Source organism: Podarcis filfolensis (assembly GCF_964270895.1).
Source record: "Podarcis filfolensis genome assembly, chromosome: 13".
Lineage (NCBI taxonomy): Eukaryota > Metazoa > Chordata > Lepidosauria > Squamata > Lacertidae > Podarcis > Podarcis filfolensis.
This window is the reverse complement of record NC_139615.1, coordinates 30,529,146-30,545,846: the sequence shown is the minus strand read 5'-3', so window position 1 is coordinate 30,545,846 and position 16,701 is coordinate 30,529,146. Positions and strand designations below refer to the sequence as shown.

Genomic DNA, 16,701 nt, shown 5'->3' with positions numbered 1-16,701 from the left:
AAAGGGGAGTAGCAGAAAGTGACGATTGATCCACCCACCTAAGAACACCAAAACAAATCATCTGTGACCCTGAGTGGAACCCAATTTTCCACTGTTTATCAGATTATTCCTGCATTGGGCAATTCTTGTGTGGGCAAGTGTGGGTAACAGTGTCAGACTAGAACTGCAGAGACCTAGGTTCAGATCCCCTCTCAGGGCTTAATTGTACTTCATAGTAACAACATGGTTAGATAGATAGATAGATAGATAGATAGATAGATAGATAGATAGATAGACAGACAGACAGACAGACAGGCAAGGCAAGTGGCTGGAGGTGGGGGTAGTCATCAACAGCACAGCACACAGGGGAGGGAGGTTTAAGTCTTTCCTCCCCAGCTATGATCTTGGCAAGCATCACACCACTCCAATGGAAATTAGTATTAGGAGGGGAGGACTCCCATTGGTGCCAATACTGATTTCTGCAGTACTTCCTCCTCGCCCACCCCCCACCCCCCGGATGATTATGGCTAGGTGGGGAAGAAAGAATTCAACTGGCTCTTGTACTGCAGTGACATTGACTATCCCACTCCCCGTACCCGATATTTTATTTTAGAAAGCCTGCAATGTGATTGCTCATCACAGCATTAACATACCATGCATTTAGACCTGAAGCTGAATGCGTGATCATGGGCCAATTGCTACAACTCAGCCTGGCTTACATCATAGGGCTGAGATGAGGATAAATGGGTAGGGAAGAAAGGTATTTTTCCTTGGGGGGCTATAAGTGGAATAAGCAAATAAATCATAGTCCGCAGATGGATTCTTTCCCAACACCCACAACAAGCGTCTTTCCCTAGTCTTATTCTTCTTAGTCCTTTAAATTAAGAGGTGCTGGTAGTGGGCATTAAATCTGAAATCTTATTCTGCCATTGAGCTATGGCTGTGATTGGAGCTTGAGAACAAAGATTAAGGTAACTGGGGCTTACAGGAGGGGCCTGAGAAAGATGCCCTTCACCTCATCTCACCCCCAAATTGTGCAAATTTCCGAGAGCTTAAACCACATGAAGAATGGTTGTACCAAGACAAAGTTCCTCTGTGCACATGCAGAGTGGATCCCCATCACAACTGAGTAGCCACAGCCAGCCCCCATTGTACTTCCAGAATTTAGATTTTGTGACTTCACAGCAGGCTAAGGCTGTGTACACATACTATGACTTTAAAGCACATTCAAAGCATATTCGATCCCTCAAAGAATTCTGGGCACTGTAGTTTGTTAAGGGTTTCTGGGAATTGTAACTCTGTGAGGGTAGACTAAGGTGCCCAGAATTCTTTGAGGGAAAGAATGTGATTCAAATGTGCTTTAAAGGTATCGTGTGCACACAGCCTTGGGTTCTGCAGTTAGTTCTTATTTCAGAAGCTGGTCATTACAGTTCTGAGAATGGAGGAGTTGCCGTTTGCCAGGTCTCTGGAGGTCTTGGTTCAAACTCCCACTGTTGCAGGACTGAGGTGAAGTTGCTGTTACTTTGAAAAGCAGGTGGAATCTGACAAGATTAAATTAGGAAGCAAGGAGTTCAAACCTAGTGACCTCCATTTGCTCAGCACGCTGCCAGGAGAAAGCAATGGCTGGCTAGCAACTGCATAAGCTTCCTCATTAGTCGAAGGTATCATGTTAGCACGAGACACTTCGTCAAGCTGCTTAATGAGCCCCCCGGGAAACCGAGGCTAAGAAATAAAGGTGCATCCAATAGCAAGAAGCAGCAGAGGCAGGGTGTGGGATTAGCTACAGGAGAAACCTTGCAGCAGGGCAGAGAGAACAGGCTTCATTTAGTTCAGAGATGGAGAGCCTGTAGCGCTCAAGGTGGTGCTGGACTCCAACTCCCATCAGCCCCAGCCTGCAAGGCCAGTGGTCAGGAATGATGGGAACTAAAGTGCAACATGTGGAGTGCTATGGGCTCTTCTACACCCCTGATTTAGTTGATTTAAAAACAAAATTTGGAGCCCCTCTGAAATCAGCTACTAACACGTGTGTGTGTGTGTGTGTGTGTGTGTGTGTGTGTGTAGAAAGTCAGTGGTGAAGGGAAAAGGAATGGCATATCTTTCAGAAGGCATGACTGACTGGTTGGAGCCCTGAAAAGGAGCACTCTATATTGCCGCTATTTATTTTTGCAGGTAATACTTATGAAAATAATACTGACCTACCCTATAAACTCACTGTGAGATCTGTTGAGATAATAAAGTGCTATAAAAATTATGTTTTTACCATTGTTATTGTAATAACTGTGCCCCTGAGGACGTGCAAAATTATCTTCTGTCACCACTCGGTGGCCAAGTCACCTTGCACCCATTATGGGTGATGTTGCGTGGGGCATTTCTCGAAGCTGCTTATCATTTCTGTGGTGCTTCATCATGTGCAAATCACTTCTTGTAATGAGCACATTCCTCCTTGCAAGAGCAGAAGGGACCTGCTTCAGATCAGGCAGTTCAGAGGGCAGCACCTCCAGGCAGACCTCTCTTTTTAGAAAGAGGCTGCTCAGCAATTCTAGCCGAAAAGGCCCGAGGCCCTTCTCAGCATTCACCTCTTGCTGATTCAGAGGGGCAGATTGAAAGGCAGACTCACCACAGGGACGTTGAAGGCATAGAGGAGGTCAAAGGGCAAGGCTGCAATCAAGTCCACAAAGAACCAAGTCGCCACATAGTGGAGGCAGATTGAACGGGTGTCATAGACCACCTGGCCCGACTGGCTGACGTACGTGGTGCGGAAGTTCAGAATAATGTCTATCAGAAAAAAAGGGGCAGTAAGTTCACAAACCAAATGTGTGCTCCTGGTCACGTCCCCCAACCCAGGCAGTGACAAGGCCACGTCTTCCACATGAAGAGAGACATGTGGAAGCCTTATATCAAACCAAGCATGCAAGCACAACGTCATACCTTAACAACAACAACAACACAAAGGCATACCTAGATCTCTTCCTAGTTCAGGTGTAGGGAACCTTTTGCCTGCCAGATGTTCCTGAACTACAACTCCCATCATCCCTGGCCATTGGCTGGTGGGAGTTGTAGTTCAGGAACATCTGGCAGGCAAAAGGTTCCCCACACCTGTCCTGCATCAAGCGAAAGGGCCATATAACCCCAGGCTCTGCCTCCAAAGGAAGTTCACAAGCAGGGCAGCAAGCTGAAGATAGTCCTCCAGAGTTTCGTCTCCCTAGCATCTAGTACAGGTGTGGGGAACCCTCTAGATTCTGATGAACTACAACTCCCATCAGCCTCAGCCACCATGGTCAATGGCCAAGGGATGATGGGAATTGTAGTTCAGCAACCTCTGGAGGGCTGGCACTTCCCCACCATCTATTAATCACAATTAATAATACCTGAGGACACATCGAAATATCAATTCTGCTGCACATCGAAATCCATTTTGAGTCACCCTCTATCTCTCCCCATCAGGTCACTTTGGAAACTTGCAGATTTGTGAAGGTGCCTGAGATTCTCTAACACAGTGTTTGCAGTAGCGCCACGAACTATGATTCCCAGAATTCACTGGGGGAAGCCAGGCATGTACCAGGTGTGATTAGTAGAAATCTAAGAGTGGCACGGTCCCAATTTTCTCCTTGCCTGCCCACCAGTATCCAGTATAGCTGAATGTATTCTACTGTGTTATGCTGCTGATATGGAGCCAATGAAAAGCTGTAAGGAGGCTGCTGTTCCTTACCTATCCCCTCATTAAACCCATGTAGTTATGTGGCATCTCATCTAACACCTCGAAGGCAAGTCTACTGCAACCCCCACACCCCAGGGAACTCCTTTGGATGTTCTCAGAATCCCCATCCAGAATAACCAATGGTCAGGGCTGTTCTTTGACAACTTGGAAGTTGCAAAAAGGATATTAGTAGGCAAGAGGATTTGTTCAGCTGATTCAGCTGCTGCTGGTGGTATGTATTTTTGTGTTTATATTGTAAATTGCCTTGTCAACTTCGGATGAAGGGTGGTATAGAAATAATAGTAATACTACTACTACTACTAGTAGTAGTAGTAGTAGTAGTAATAGTTATAGTTATAGGAGTAATAATAGGAATTGTAGTCCAGCAATATCTGGAAGGCCACATGTTCCCAATCCTGGCTATAAATGGAGTGAGCTCCATTTAATCCAGTGGGGAATCACTTCTGAACAGACATGACAGTAATTGCCTTGTAATTGTTGTAAACGGAAGAGGAAACATGCCATAATTTAATAACAATTGAGGGTCGTTGAAAATTAAGCATTTTCTTTATTCTGCATCATATTTGTTACATGAACTTTGACACCTGTGGTAGTTTAGGGGAGCAGGGACAAAGCACCAGCACTTTATTTCACAGCAGCGTCAATGACGTCATAATCTGGGCATTCTCTGCATGCCAAATTAATAAGCTTTTCTCAGAGTGAAACCCTCCAAATCAGTTAAATGGAGGAAGAGGTACGTTGTGCTAGCATGCATGGCAAAGAGTTGAGGCCCGGGACTTATCCACACTTGTTCTGATGCTTTCCCCAAGGGAAAACCGCTTTTTGACGCTCAATTAGAGCAATTCGGAATTTAGCACTTAAAGAGTGAGTTTTCCCCGGGGGACAAAAGTGAGGCAAGGGGAAAACCACTCGGACACATGCCTAGAAAGTGCAGGTCAAGTGGAAAACTGCTCAGACTCATGTTTTCTAGGCACAGAACAAGTGGAAGTGTGGTGCAGTGGTTAGTGCACTGGGATAAAACCTGGGAGACCACAGTTCAAATCCTCACTCAGCCATGAGGTTCACTAAGTGACCTTGGGCTAGACACTGTCTCTAGGCCTAACCTACCTCACAGTGTTGCCGTGTGGGTAAAATGGCTCAGACAGAAATATATATAACCTATGGATAATAATTGTAATCATAATAAACCAAAAACTGTCATGTAGAAAATTCCCAGAGTCCCTTTCTTAGACCAACCAAAATGTCAGAAAACAGCAGGCAAGCTTTTGCGTTCAACAGAACTCTTAATCAGGATGGATGTTAAAGCCTCAATACCGTCAATGGTGAAAAGATTGCGTTTATTGTATAGCCCTAGACTGCGCACACATCTTACATTTGAAACCTCCCCCCCCCCCGAGAATCCTGGGAACTGTAGTTTACCTCTCACAGAGCTACAATGCCCAGCACCTGTAGCAAACTACAGTTCCCAGGATTCAGGGTGGGTGTGTTAAATGTATGGTGTGTATGCACTGCCTTAGGCAGTGTTGCTAACAGAGACTGCAATGAAGGGCACCTCCACTGCAGTGTTGTTTGACACCCACTTCACATCCCTGTGTAGGTTTCACCCGAGCTAGATAGCCCCTATTGCCCACCAGCAGCAGCCCCAACCCAATGGCACCCGGGTAAAGCACAGCTTTGCAGTCCTCACCAACGATGAAGAGCATCTCGACAACGATGTCGCTGACGATGGTGCTGCGGGCGGCCGCCAAGCTATCCTCCGTGTCGGTGAAGCAGACGTTGTACGGAACGGTCACAGCCACATAGAAAGTGGCCAGGAGGATGAGCCAGTCCCACAGGGCCTTAAAGATGCTGTAGTGGAGGAGGATGAAGCGCGATTTCTGCACCGAGGCCACTTTGTACTCTGGCACGGAGGGCTTGTTCTCAAAGACGTTCTGGAGGGCACAGGAAACAAGAAACCCCTTTTGAGCACCCAGCACCATAGACCTTGGCACCACGGGGGGCGGGGGATGACAAGACCTTGGTCACCCAAGGTTTCAGATTCCCCTTGCAGGCATCCCTTTGGGGGCTGCGTGCTAGTAGTGGGCATGGGCTCCAGAATCAGTGCAACTCATTGAGGCCGTGAGCCCTGCAGGTTGGACGATGGCTGATACACTGCCTCTGCACGTGGAGGCTTCATTTAGTTATCCTGGAAATTCTGATCAGCTAAATAGCTGTGGGAAGTGAGGCGGAATTTATGTATGTGGTTTGGAAACTCGGGGCCTACCTTTAATCCCAACTTGGAATAGGGGATCCATATTATCACCAGCACCAAATTCACAACCATATACATCTTTCTCCTCCTCCTCTGTGTGTTCCCTCCCAACAATCTTCCTCCTCTTAAAACAACAACAACAACCCTGCAACCTTGAGGCAAAAGACGAAAGTGATGATGGGTTCCCACCCTCAGTTGGGGCTTGTGGGTCAGGACCCACCACTGATCCATGCCTGCGTCAGAGAGACACGGAGAAGCCTTGAGGAACGCCAAAAGAATGCCAGTAGTGCAGATTGCAAGCTACAGTCATACCTTGGATTCCAGACATCTGGGTACTAGAACGTTTTGGCTCCCGAACACTGCAAACCCGGAAGTGAGTATTCCAGTTAGCAAATGTTATTTGGAAGCTGAATGTCTGACAGTGCTTCCGCAGCTTCTGATTGGCTGCAGGAGCTTCCTGCAGCCAATGAGAAGCCTCAGTTGGGTTTCTGAACATTTTGGAAGTTGAACTTTCTTCCGGAACGGATTCCGTTTGACTTCCAAGGTACGACTGTATTGTGCAAGATTCTGTCTTCTCTTACTGCTTTGCTTTCCAAATAGTAGCCAGTTCTGGAAATCAGAAGGCAGGGGGATTTGTGCCTTTCCCCTATACAGTACTTTGCACTGTCTTTACCCATTGGGATAATCCTCTGTGATCCTTTTGGGATCACTTTGTTTGTAGGCATATTCCCCCTAACACACACAAAAAAGCTCCTTAGGATGGACACACACACACTCCATCCCAAGTGTGGATGAGGAATAGGAAGCCAGACTCCTGCAAGGCCTGGCAACCATTATCAGCTTTGTGTTAAGTAAAGTCTCTGGATTTGCTCGTGGCAGGGAAGGGGTTTGTTTTGACCCAGCCTGTATTTGGATTGTATGGTTTGCAAGAGCAGCTGCTGTGGCTGCTGTTCAACACTGTCTCCCCTGCAGACCGCCAGCCCCCAACCACTACCACCCTCCTTCCCTCAAACAGAGCAAAGCCCTTTAATCTGCACTGGCGTTGGGTCATTGGCAGGAGGGGGCATGGGGAACAGCTGTCAAGGCATATAGAGCATCAGAGGAAAAGAACAGAGGTCTTGGCTGGTAAGGGGTGGGCTCTCAATAGGGTTGGCTTTTGCAGCTACTGCCAACCCCCCCACCCTACACCACCCCCAATATACACAGGTAACAAACTTCACCAAGTCCTGCAGCAAAATCAAGCAAACAGCTCTCACATAAATAATCTAGGAACGAGCTTAAAAACCCAACAACTGGTTTCAAAATCAGAACAAGCCACAAATCAAACTGGCTTCTCTCCCCAAAGCAGAAGACCATTGCCTGCGCTGCTTATGCAACAAAAGAAAAAGTCTTGAAATAGACTAATACTGAGCAGATGCCGTACATTTAAAATATAGTGTCCCCCCCCAGTACTGGGAACTGTAGTTCTGTTGCGGGATGAACTGGTGGTAAGAATGTGCTTTCCATGTAAGGTGTTTGCAAAACCTTACGTAGAATGCACAGCAACTACTGCCTTACTGCACCCCAGTGTAACAATGGATTAGGCAGCACCAAAAGCAGCAGTAATAAAACAAGCCAATTCTCTCTTTGCCTTTTGCAACCCGGCAATAAAGACATCAGACCCTAGCCTTAGTCCTCGGTCCACCAAGTAAGTGACCCAAGAGATGTGGGTTCACACTCACTCTCTCCCTGCTATGAAACAAGGAATCTATGTTGAGTCTCAAGATCGGGTTCCACCTGTTACCCTTCATCTTAACGAGACTTTGTCCTAGACCTTGTGGTTTTACACTGCAGAACAGAGCATCTCTGAGCATGCCTAGAGCTCTTTCTCTTCGTCTCAGGGGTGGGGAAACTGTGGCCTTCCAGGGGTTGCTAGGTGAGGGGGCGGAAGTTGGGAGTCCAACAATTTTTGGAGGGCCACAGATTACCCAACTGCTATGGTACAGAAATAGCTTGGATGGCAGCAGTGGCCAGTGACATAGGCAAAAATGTGAAACATAAATGCACAGAGTTTTTTAAAAACTGGGCAACGGCACACTGCCCACCCATGACTCCCAAGCCTTCCCCGTTCTCCTGCCCCCTTCCCCCTTTGTTTTGGCTGATTGGGGAGGCTCAGGAGTCACGGACAGGCTGCCGTTGCCCAGTTTTTTAAAAACTCTGCACATTTATGTTTCACAGGGTGCAAAAGAAGGGCTTTGCACCTTGCCTGGCAGAGAAACCACACGCCTTGCACCCCTCCTAGGCAACGGCCGCCCACCCGCGACTCCCGAGCCTCCCCTGATCTGTCAATACAAAGGGGGAAGGGGGCAGGAGATCAGGGAAGGCTTGAGAATCATGGGCAGGTGACACACCGTTGCCCAGTTTTTAAAAAACTGTGCACATTTATGTTTCACAGGATGTGAAAGAAGGGCTTTGCACCTTTATACAATATGCATGTGTGCTTGGGCCCAGGGTCTTTTGCCTCACCATCCCCACTACCGACTCCCTGTTGCTACTCAGCTTCAAAAAAAAAAGTGTCCCCGGATTCACTGAAAAAAATCTGGTAACCATAATCTAGTCCAACCCCCTGCAATGCAGGGATTTCAGCTAAAGTATCCATGGCAGGTGGCCATACAACCTCTGCTTAAAAACCTCCAAGGAAGGAGAGTGCACCCCTAATCGTGGGAGTCTGTTCTGCTGTGGAACAGCTCTTACTGCCAGAAAGTTCTTCCTGATGTTTAGTTGGAATCTCTAACAAAACTCCACAAGGCCCCAAATCAGGCGGTGTGCAGTCCTTGCCTCGTTTTGCTCTGCCTGGGCTGCTCTTGGCTGCTCTGAGTCTTGAGGACACGCGCCTGTTGGGTTGCACTCACTGCTGGGAGAAATCGCAGGGCTGCCTCGCAGGGTGACCCTCAGCAAAGGCATTAATGGCCTTCAAAGTGATGGGCTTAATGCTATTAACACTGCAAGCCACTGGCGGCTGCCCAAAATCATATCTGTGGGCTGCACATCTCTGGGGTTTTTCGCTCTGCTACGAGAGAGCACGTGAATGACCCCACAACACCACCAGTTAATCCACAGGATATTTTTTTTAAGCTTCTAAGGGCCCCTCCAGAATGGTGTTTTTCGTGAGAGTGCACTATTGCAATCAACGCAATAATAACAGTGGCTATTGTGCAATGCTTTCTCAACGCAACTGCACCATTGCCTGGAGGGGCAGCCTTGCACTATAGAGTACACCATGGTGTAGAGGTTAGAGTGTCAGGCTAGGGTCTGGGAGACCAGAGTTCAAGTTCCCACTCAGCTGTGAAGCTCACTGGATGACCTTGGGCCAGGCACTGCCTCTCAGCCTAACCTACCTCACAGGGTTGTTGTGAGGAGAACATGGAGAGGGGGAAAGCTATTCCCTTCCCAGAGTTACAATTTCCAGAGTAGTTTAGCAGTCAGTCCGTCTTCCCAGGGAACTCTAGGAATGGTTGCCCTGTGAGGAGAATGGGGGGGGGTCTCCTAAGAAACTCTCAGCACCCTTAGCAAAGTACAGCTCCCATAATTCTCTGGGGGAAGCAACATAGTGCTTTAAACGTATAGCGTTGTGGTCTCAGTCTTTTCTGTGCACACCCATCCTTAAGAGGTCCCTTGTTCAGAACGGAACAATGGCCTCTCAGAATAAGGTGTTTGTGGGGAGCAGGGACAGAGGTGTACGCCTGTCAGTATGCAGACAGTTGCATAGTTAGGGCCGCAAGGATTAACCAGTCACCACCACCCCCTCCTTAAAAGGCAAAACAAGCAAATCATCTTTACGCTGTTGATCTTCATCTCTGTCCGTTCCTTCTTGCTGAATTGGCTGGCGAGGTGGTGCAAGGCTGTGCGGCCTTGCTTCCTGGCTGCCCGCAGATGGGAGCTCCCTGCCTTCTTACAGCGGTGCTTTTCTGGAAGAAGAAAAAGAGGGGGACAGGTCAGGCTCAAAATTCCCATCTTAGAGAGGGAACACCTTGTTTTATGTGGATTCTGACATTGCCATGCTGTATCCATCCCCCTTGGCTTTCCTTCCTGTTCCTGCTTCTCAGGCTCCAAGCTGAAATGCTGACCTCAGAATCATATGTGTGGTTGGGGGGGAACCAAAAGTGGCAGTTAGTTGCCTCTTTGGGGCAAACTCTGCTAGCCATGGATGCGATTCTGTGGAGTGTTGACAAACCTGTCAGCTATAGGGTACTCATAAGCAAGGCAGTTTCGAAAGCAAAGTGCTAGGTTGGCTGCAGGTATCTAACCATAGGAAAAGAGCTAGATGGAACCTTGTGGGCTGATTCCGTCCAATAGGCTGTTAATGACAGAAAGTCGGATTATGTCACTCTGAATACCCTGCAGCATGCTAGATGCAACAAGCAGTGAGCCAGCATGTGATATCACCTCCAGCTCATTCTTTTGGGACACAGAGCCCTGTCATGATGACACAGTATAGCAGGTGGAAGAGGAGAGGTGTGGAGAGGCCAGACAAAGGCCTGTGAATGGAGGGGTGTCCTGTTTGTCATCCTTTGCCCCCCAAACTCAACAAACTAAACCTTCAGTAGCCTGGAACCAGGTGTGTGGATGCACCTGAATAGGATGCAGCTATGGGCAACCTGAAGAAGCTCCATCAACCTTAAAAGCTAGCCTAGAGTGATAGAGAACGTTCCAGGAACACCCTCTTCACTGTGAGATTCTTTTATTTTTGGGGGGGTGCATGTGATCTGTGAGTTTGCTTGGGCCCTGGCTGAGAGCCAGGATGAATGAGTGGAGGTCAAAAGTTGTTGTGCAGGGAGCTGCGTTTACAAGAAGAAAGAACTGATATCAGTATGGATGGTTTTATCGTGCCCTTTTTCTAAATTTGTTGTTGTTTCTGCACATTGTTTGGAAATACGTTTTCATATTAAGCGGTACCGAAATGGTCTGAATAGAATGATAATATTTTTTTAAAAAAAATCTTTCCCGAAGCTATTTTGGTCAAAGAATTACCCGCCCTGTTCTGTAGTGATGGAACATCTCTGGATGTAAGGATAGTGATGACCTTAATCTAAGAACAGCTGCTCTTCTAACCCCATGGAGTCTTCCTCAGCTAATCCAAACAAACGCTTCTACAGCTTGCTCTCAGTCCAATAGTGATGAAGGAAAACCTCACAGGAACCTCAAGCAGCATTCCAAAAGGGTCTTCCTACTCAGTGGCGTAGCGTGGGTTGTCAGCACCCGGGGCAAGGCAAGTAATTTGCGCCCCCTAACCCATGGATTTGCGCCCCCTAACCCGTGGATTTGCCCTAACCCCAGATGTTGCGCCCGGTGCGGCCGGCCCCCCCTGCACCCCCCACGCTACGCCACTGTTCCTACTCCCATTCATGGGAATTCTTTCCGGCAGCAGTTTGAGCAACGGCCAGCCATCGGATGCTTGGGGGACCCTGACCGGAACAGCAACTCTTTCCCCACTTGCGATTCCCAGTGACAGTTGCCTCTCAAAGCGGAGGCAGAACCTGGAACGAGGACGGAGACTGCAGCTCACATCACCCATCACCAAGGACCGTGCAGCTAGACTGCTGGCAGCTGGAGTTCCAACAATACTGGGAAGGCCGCAGGTTCTTGCTGAAAGGGGGTGAGCATCTCCTGTGCAGGCATAAAGGTAAAGGGACCCCTGACCATTAGGTCCAGTCGTGGCCGACTCTGGGGTTGTGGTGCTCATCTCGCTTTATTGGCCGAGGGAGCCGGCGTACAGCTTCCGGGTCATGTGGCCAGCATGACTAAGCCACTTCTGGCGAACCAGAGCAGTGCACGGAAACGCCATTTACCTTCCCGTCAGAGTGGTACCTATTTATCTACTTGCACTTTGACATGCTTTCAAACTGCTAGGTTGGCAGGAGCAGGGACCGAGCAACGGGAGCTCACCCTGTCACGGGGATTCGAACCGCCGACCTTCTGATCGGCAAGTCCTAGGCTCAGTGGTTTAACCCACAGTGCCACCCTTGTGCCTTGATGCCAGCATATACTATGCCTTTCCCTTTGAGAGGGATATATGCATGCACACATCCCAGACGAAGCCTTGCAGAATGGGGAAGGAGATGCCCAAACCAGCTTGGAGCCAACGGCTGCTCTCTTAAGGCATACCCCTCGCTCGGTGTGTTCTTCTGCCAAGGAGCACTGCCACCCCACTCATCTGCTCTATCCTGGGTCTCGCGACCCTGTTTCTGGAGCCCAGCCTGCCTCCCCCACCGAGGCCTCACCCTCCTTCTTTTCACTCGACTGGCTCTTTCCATGGCTCTCGGTGATGTCCTTGAAGGAGAAGAGAAAAAGGACCACCTCGCCTTTCTCGTTCTTGATAGGTACGATGTCCAGCAGGCACCAGAAGGCTGTTCCTGCACCAGGGAGAAAAGGGACAGAGCAGCATCACCATCTGCACCGAGGAGGAACGACAGCAGTCCCTGCCATGCTCATCTCTGCAATCCCCACAAACACGTCCCTTGCTTCCTCAGGGGTATCTGAAGCTTCAGCAGCTTCAACCAGAACCAACCCCATAGAATTTCGCCTGGATAGCTCAGTTGGTTAGAGTGTGGTGCTGAGAACGCCAAGGTTGCAGGTTCGATCCCTGTATGGGACAGCTGCAGATTCCCGCATTGCAGGGACCCTTCCAGCTCTACAATTCTATGATTCTATTAATTTCTTCCTGGTGGTTTCCTTCAAACGTGCCTTCATGCTTAAACTGCCCATGATCAGCTTAGAATGGCTCTACGTTTGGGATGATTCTTCTTACAAGGAAAAAGCAGCCTGCACATGCTCAAAGGCACTCTGTGCAAGTTTTTTGGGGGGAAGGGGGAATAAATTGTTTCCTTCTTGGCAGTGGGCACAGGAAGATAATTTGCACATGCTCAAATGTGCTTTCTAAAACAAAAAAGGACACCAACCCTATAGAAATGCCCTTGTACTGGCTTGATCACAGCTGCTATGATCTGACCCAAACGAGGTTGAGGAGGAAGGTGTAGCAATTGCACATCTGGTGCCTGGGCTTGAGAGGGACTATCAGGGGTCAACAAATTTTTTCAGCAGGCGGCTGGTCCACTGTCCCTCAGACCTTGTGGGGGGCCGGACTATATTTTGAAAAAAATAATGAACGCATTCCTATGCCCCACAAATAACCCAGAGATGCATTTTAAATAAAAGCACACATTCTACTCATGTAAAAACACCAGGTGGGCCCCACAAATAACCCAGAGATGCATTTTAAATAAAAGGACACATTCTACTCATGTAAAAACATGCTGATTCCCGGACTGTCCGAAGTCCGGATTGAGAAGGTGATTGGGCCGGATTCAGCCCCCAGGCCTTAGTTTGCCTACCCATGGACTATATGGTGCAGTAGCAGCTTTAAAAAGTTAACACTCAAGTCTCAAGCTGATGTTGAAAGAGAATCAGTGAGCGCCACAACACATCTGAACAAATGCTTCCAAGAAGCGACAGTAAATATCAATAGCCAAAAAGCTGTACGATCAGCGTACAAACAGCAACACCATTCTAGCAGATTAGAATAGCATTTGTACAAGAAACCATGAGAGCGCAAGAGGGATAAAACAAGAAACTACTAATAATACCCATTTCATCAGCACTATTCAGATCTTTCCTAGCCTGGAGATATGGTTCTTACATTAGTTTTACTTTTTGATATTCCTCTGATGAGGACATTTGTTGAAATGTGCTGGATGATTAATTTTTATAAATATATCCTTTGGCAGCTGCTTGAGAATGACCTCTCTTTTCTTCTGTTTGGGCTATTTTAGGAGGATCATTGTTGTTTTTTAAAATGCAGCGGCAGCTAAGCCTTATTTGCTTAAGTAAATATAGGTAAAACGTAATAATAATATTAATATTTCCTTGTGAGTTTGACTCACATCTTTTCTAGAATGTAAGTATGGTTCTTGTATGCTGCCATTTGTCCATTGGTATTTGACGTCTAGCCATAACACTGCAAGCGATAGGTTACGTGATGGCCTAGCCGCTAGCCTTCAGCAGCTGAGAAAGCTGTTATTTATTATCTGGTGGCGGGCAGCTGACAACCTCACAGAACCCAGGTTTAGAGAGAGAAAAGGGCTGCCATAAAAAAACAACTCTCCGTCTCTCCATATCCCCACGCACTCCAAATGTAGCATCTAGAACAAGCACCACACTCTTCGCACCTGAAAGATTTGGAAGAGCTAAATGTGGAGGTAGTTTCAGAAGTTTGCCAAGCTCAAGCTGTTTTAATAGGCGATATGAAACAGTCTGCTTTGGTGGCATGATCCACAACAGTGGAAGATCTAACTCCCAAACAAATCGCCTGCTGCCAGCACCACCAGAGAAGAAGCTATGGTGGTGGGTTCTGGGTCCTGGAAAGATCTCACAGAGCTCTCATGAGATCTTGTGAGGCTCTTGCCACATCTACCCAGAAGCCACTTCCCTGGAGCTGCCACATGTGCCTCTTCAACCCCCTTCTGGCACTGACATTGAAGGCGTGGCAGTGGCTTCCAGCAAGATCTCATGAGAGTTCCACAAGATCTCGCTGGAAACCAGAAGCCGCTGCCACAGCAGGCATACAACCCCAGTAAATGAGGCTTTGGCAGCAGGGCAGAACCTTCCCATTTCTCTTTGGTCGCTGAAACAGGACCTGTGTTAAGGTGTTTGTTGCCGTAAAACAACAACAGCCCAGCATCTTAAACCATGTCCAGGGGAAAAATGCCAATGGAACCCTGGAGCTATGAGACACCCACCCCTCACTGAGGAAGCGAGTGTCTCTCTGGACACATTATTTCCCTTGGGCTCTCCAGAGAACCCAGGACCCCAGCATTGTCCGCTGTGCACCAACAGCACTTCATCAATCTGTACCAAAGAAACCCAAATTCTACAATGTGTATAAATGACACAAACCAGCCTATTCTACAAATAAATTAACAACTTAAGAAAAACCCAGCTAGTCCAGTAGCCTGTTCTCACAGGGACCAATCAGCTGCCTATGGGAAGCCAGGGAGAAGGATCTGAATGAAGCACTCTTCCCCACCAAGTGATGCCCAGCAACCCTCAGACCCTGAGCTTAAATTGTGCTTAGCTCAACTCTGGCTTTTTTAGATTTCACACTCTTTTAAGCCTGACCACAGCTGGCCCAATACATTATGGCCACAGCAAAAAAAAAAAAAAAAACAATTGCCGTCAACCAAGCACTATCAAAAAAGGAGCCAGCACTGATGCAACCTCAGCAGAGTCACCAGTGGTTCAGGATGTGAAGTGTCCTAACCACAAAGCAAAATCCCGACAGTGTCCAAGCAGCCTGTGCCTCTAGGGCAGGGGGCATTTTTCACACCAGGGGCCATGTTTCCTTTTGGACAATGTTCCATGGGCCAGTGATGGGCAGGGCCAGAGAGCTGATATCAGGAGCAGTTGTCAGGAACAGGTCAGCAATGCCTCACACAGCGTCAGTGCACTTTGCTCTTTACAGTGGTACCTTGGTTCTCAAACTTAATCCATTGCGGAAGTGCATTCCAAAACCAAAGTGTTCCAAAACCAAGGCACACTTTCCCATAGAAAGTAATGCAAAACGGATTAATCCGTTCCAGACTTTTAAAAACAACCTCTAAAACAGCAATTTAACATGAATTCTACTATCTAACGAGACCATTGATACATAAAATGAAAGCAACAATCAATGTAAAGGTAAAGGGACCCCTGACCGTTAGGTCCAGTTGCGGACGACTGTGGGGTTGCCACGCTCATCTTACTTTATTGGCCGAGAGAGCCAGCGTACAGCTTCCGGATCATGTGGCCAGCATGACTAAGCCGCTTCTGGCGAACCAGAGCAGCGCACGGAAATGCTGTTTACCTTCCCGCCGGAGCGGTACCTATTTATCTACTTGCACTTTGACGTGCTTTCGAACTGCTAGGTTGGCAGGAGCAGGGACTGAGCAACAGGAGCTCATCCCATCGCAGGGATTCGAACCGCCAACCTTCTGATCTGCAAGCCCTAGGCTCTGTGGTTTAGACCACAGCGCCACCCGCATCCCTCCTAATAATCAATGTACTGTACTATAAAATAAATAAGACAGTATTGTAGATGACAAAAATTAAAATTAATTGTTTTTCTTATTTGCACTGATGATAGTTATTGTTTGGATGGGGGGCTTTGATCCATTTCTGCAGTCACACAATCAGTAGCTAAACTGGGTTCCACACAGTCAAGAACCCAGTTTTTGAGAACCAAGGCGTCTGAGTACCAAGGCATTTGAGAACCAAGGTACCACTGTATTCAAAGAAACAAGCAGCTCAGGAGGCCAGGCCTAGTGAGCACGGCAACTCTTCCAAGTAGACCTTGCCCCAATAAAGCAATAAAGCATACCCACAGTGCCCTAAGATTCTTCCTCCCCTGGGTCCTTTCCAAGCAATCTGAGACTAGGCCAACAAGCCTGTCTCTGCTCCTCCCTCTTCATACCTCTTCTGATCTTGGGAGACCAGGAGGGAGTGGAACTGGTTGCAGCAGGAGGAGACCCCCCTGGTTTCTTCACCAGCCTGACTCATTGCTGCCTCTTGACCCTGCTCCTCTCCAGCCTCTGATTCTGCACTGCTCACTGCCACAGACTCTTCCTGCTCACTAAACTTCCTGCTCACTAAGCAGAGCAGTAAAAGTACTTTTTCCCTTTGCACAGCAGGTTTTCTAGTTTCTTCACACTCATACAACCCTCTCTATCCTCTAACCAGGCAA

At 48.0% G+C, this 16,701-nt stretch overlaps 1 protein-coding gene across 2 annotated transcripts in view; it reads right to left on the bottom strand.

The window, feature by feature from the left end:
* KCNH4 (potassium voltage-gated channel subfamily H member 4) overlaps positions 1 to 16,701 on the bottom strand; it is a 49,816-nt gene that overhangs the window by 20,180 nt on the left and 12,935 nt on the right. For both annotated transcript variants that reach the window (XM_083582573.1, XM_083582574.1), the window contains exons 3-6: positions 12,209 to 12,340; positions 9,768 to 9,895; positions 5,385 to 5,628; positions 2,597 to 2,754 (exon numbers count right to left, since the gene is read on the bottom strand). In XM_083582573.1, coding sequence (XP_083438699.1) covers positions 2,597 to 2,754; positions 5,385 to 5,628; positions 9,768 to 9,895; positions 12,209 to 12,340 — 662 coding nt within the window. The remainder of the gene's footprint in view (positions 1 to 2,596; positions 2,755 to 5,384; positions 5,629 to 9,767; positions 9,896 to 12,208; positions 12,341 to 16,701) is intronic.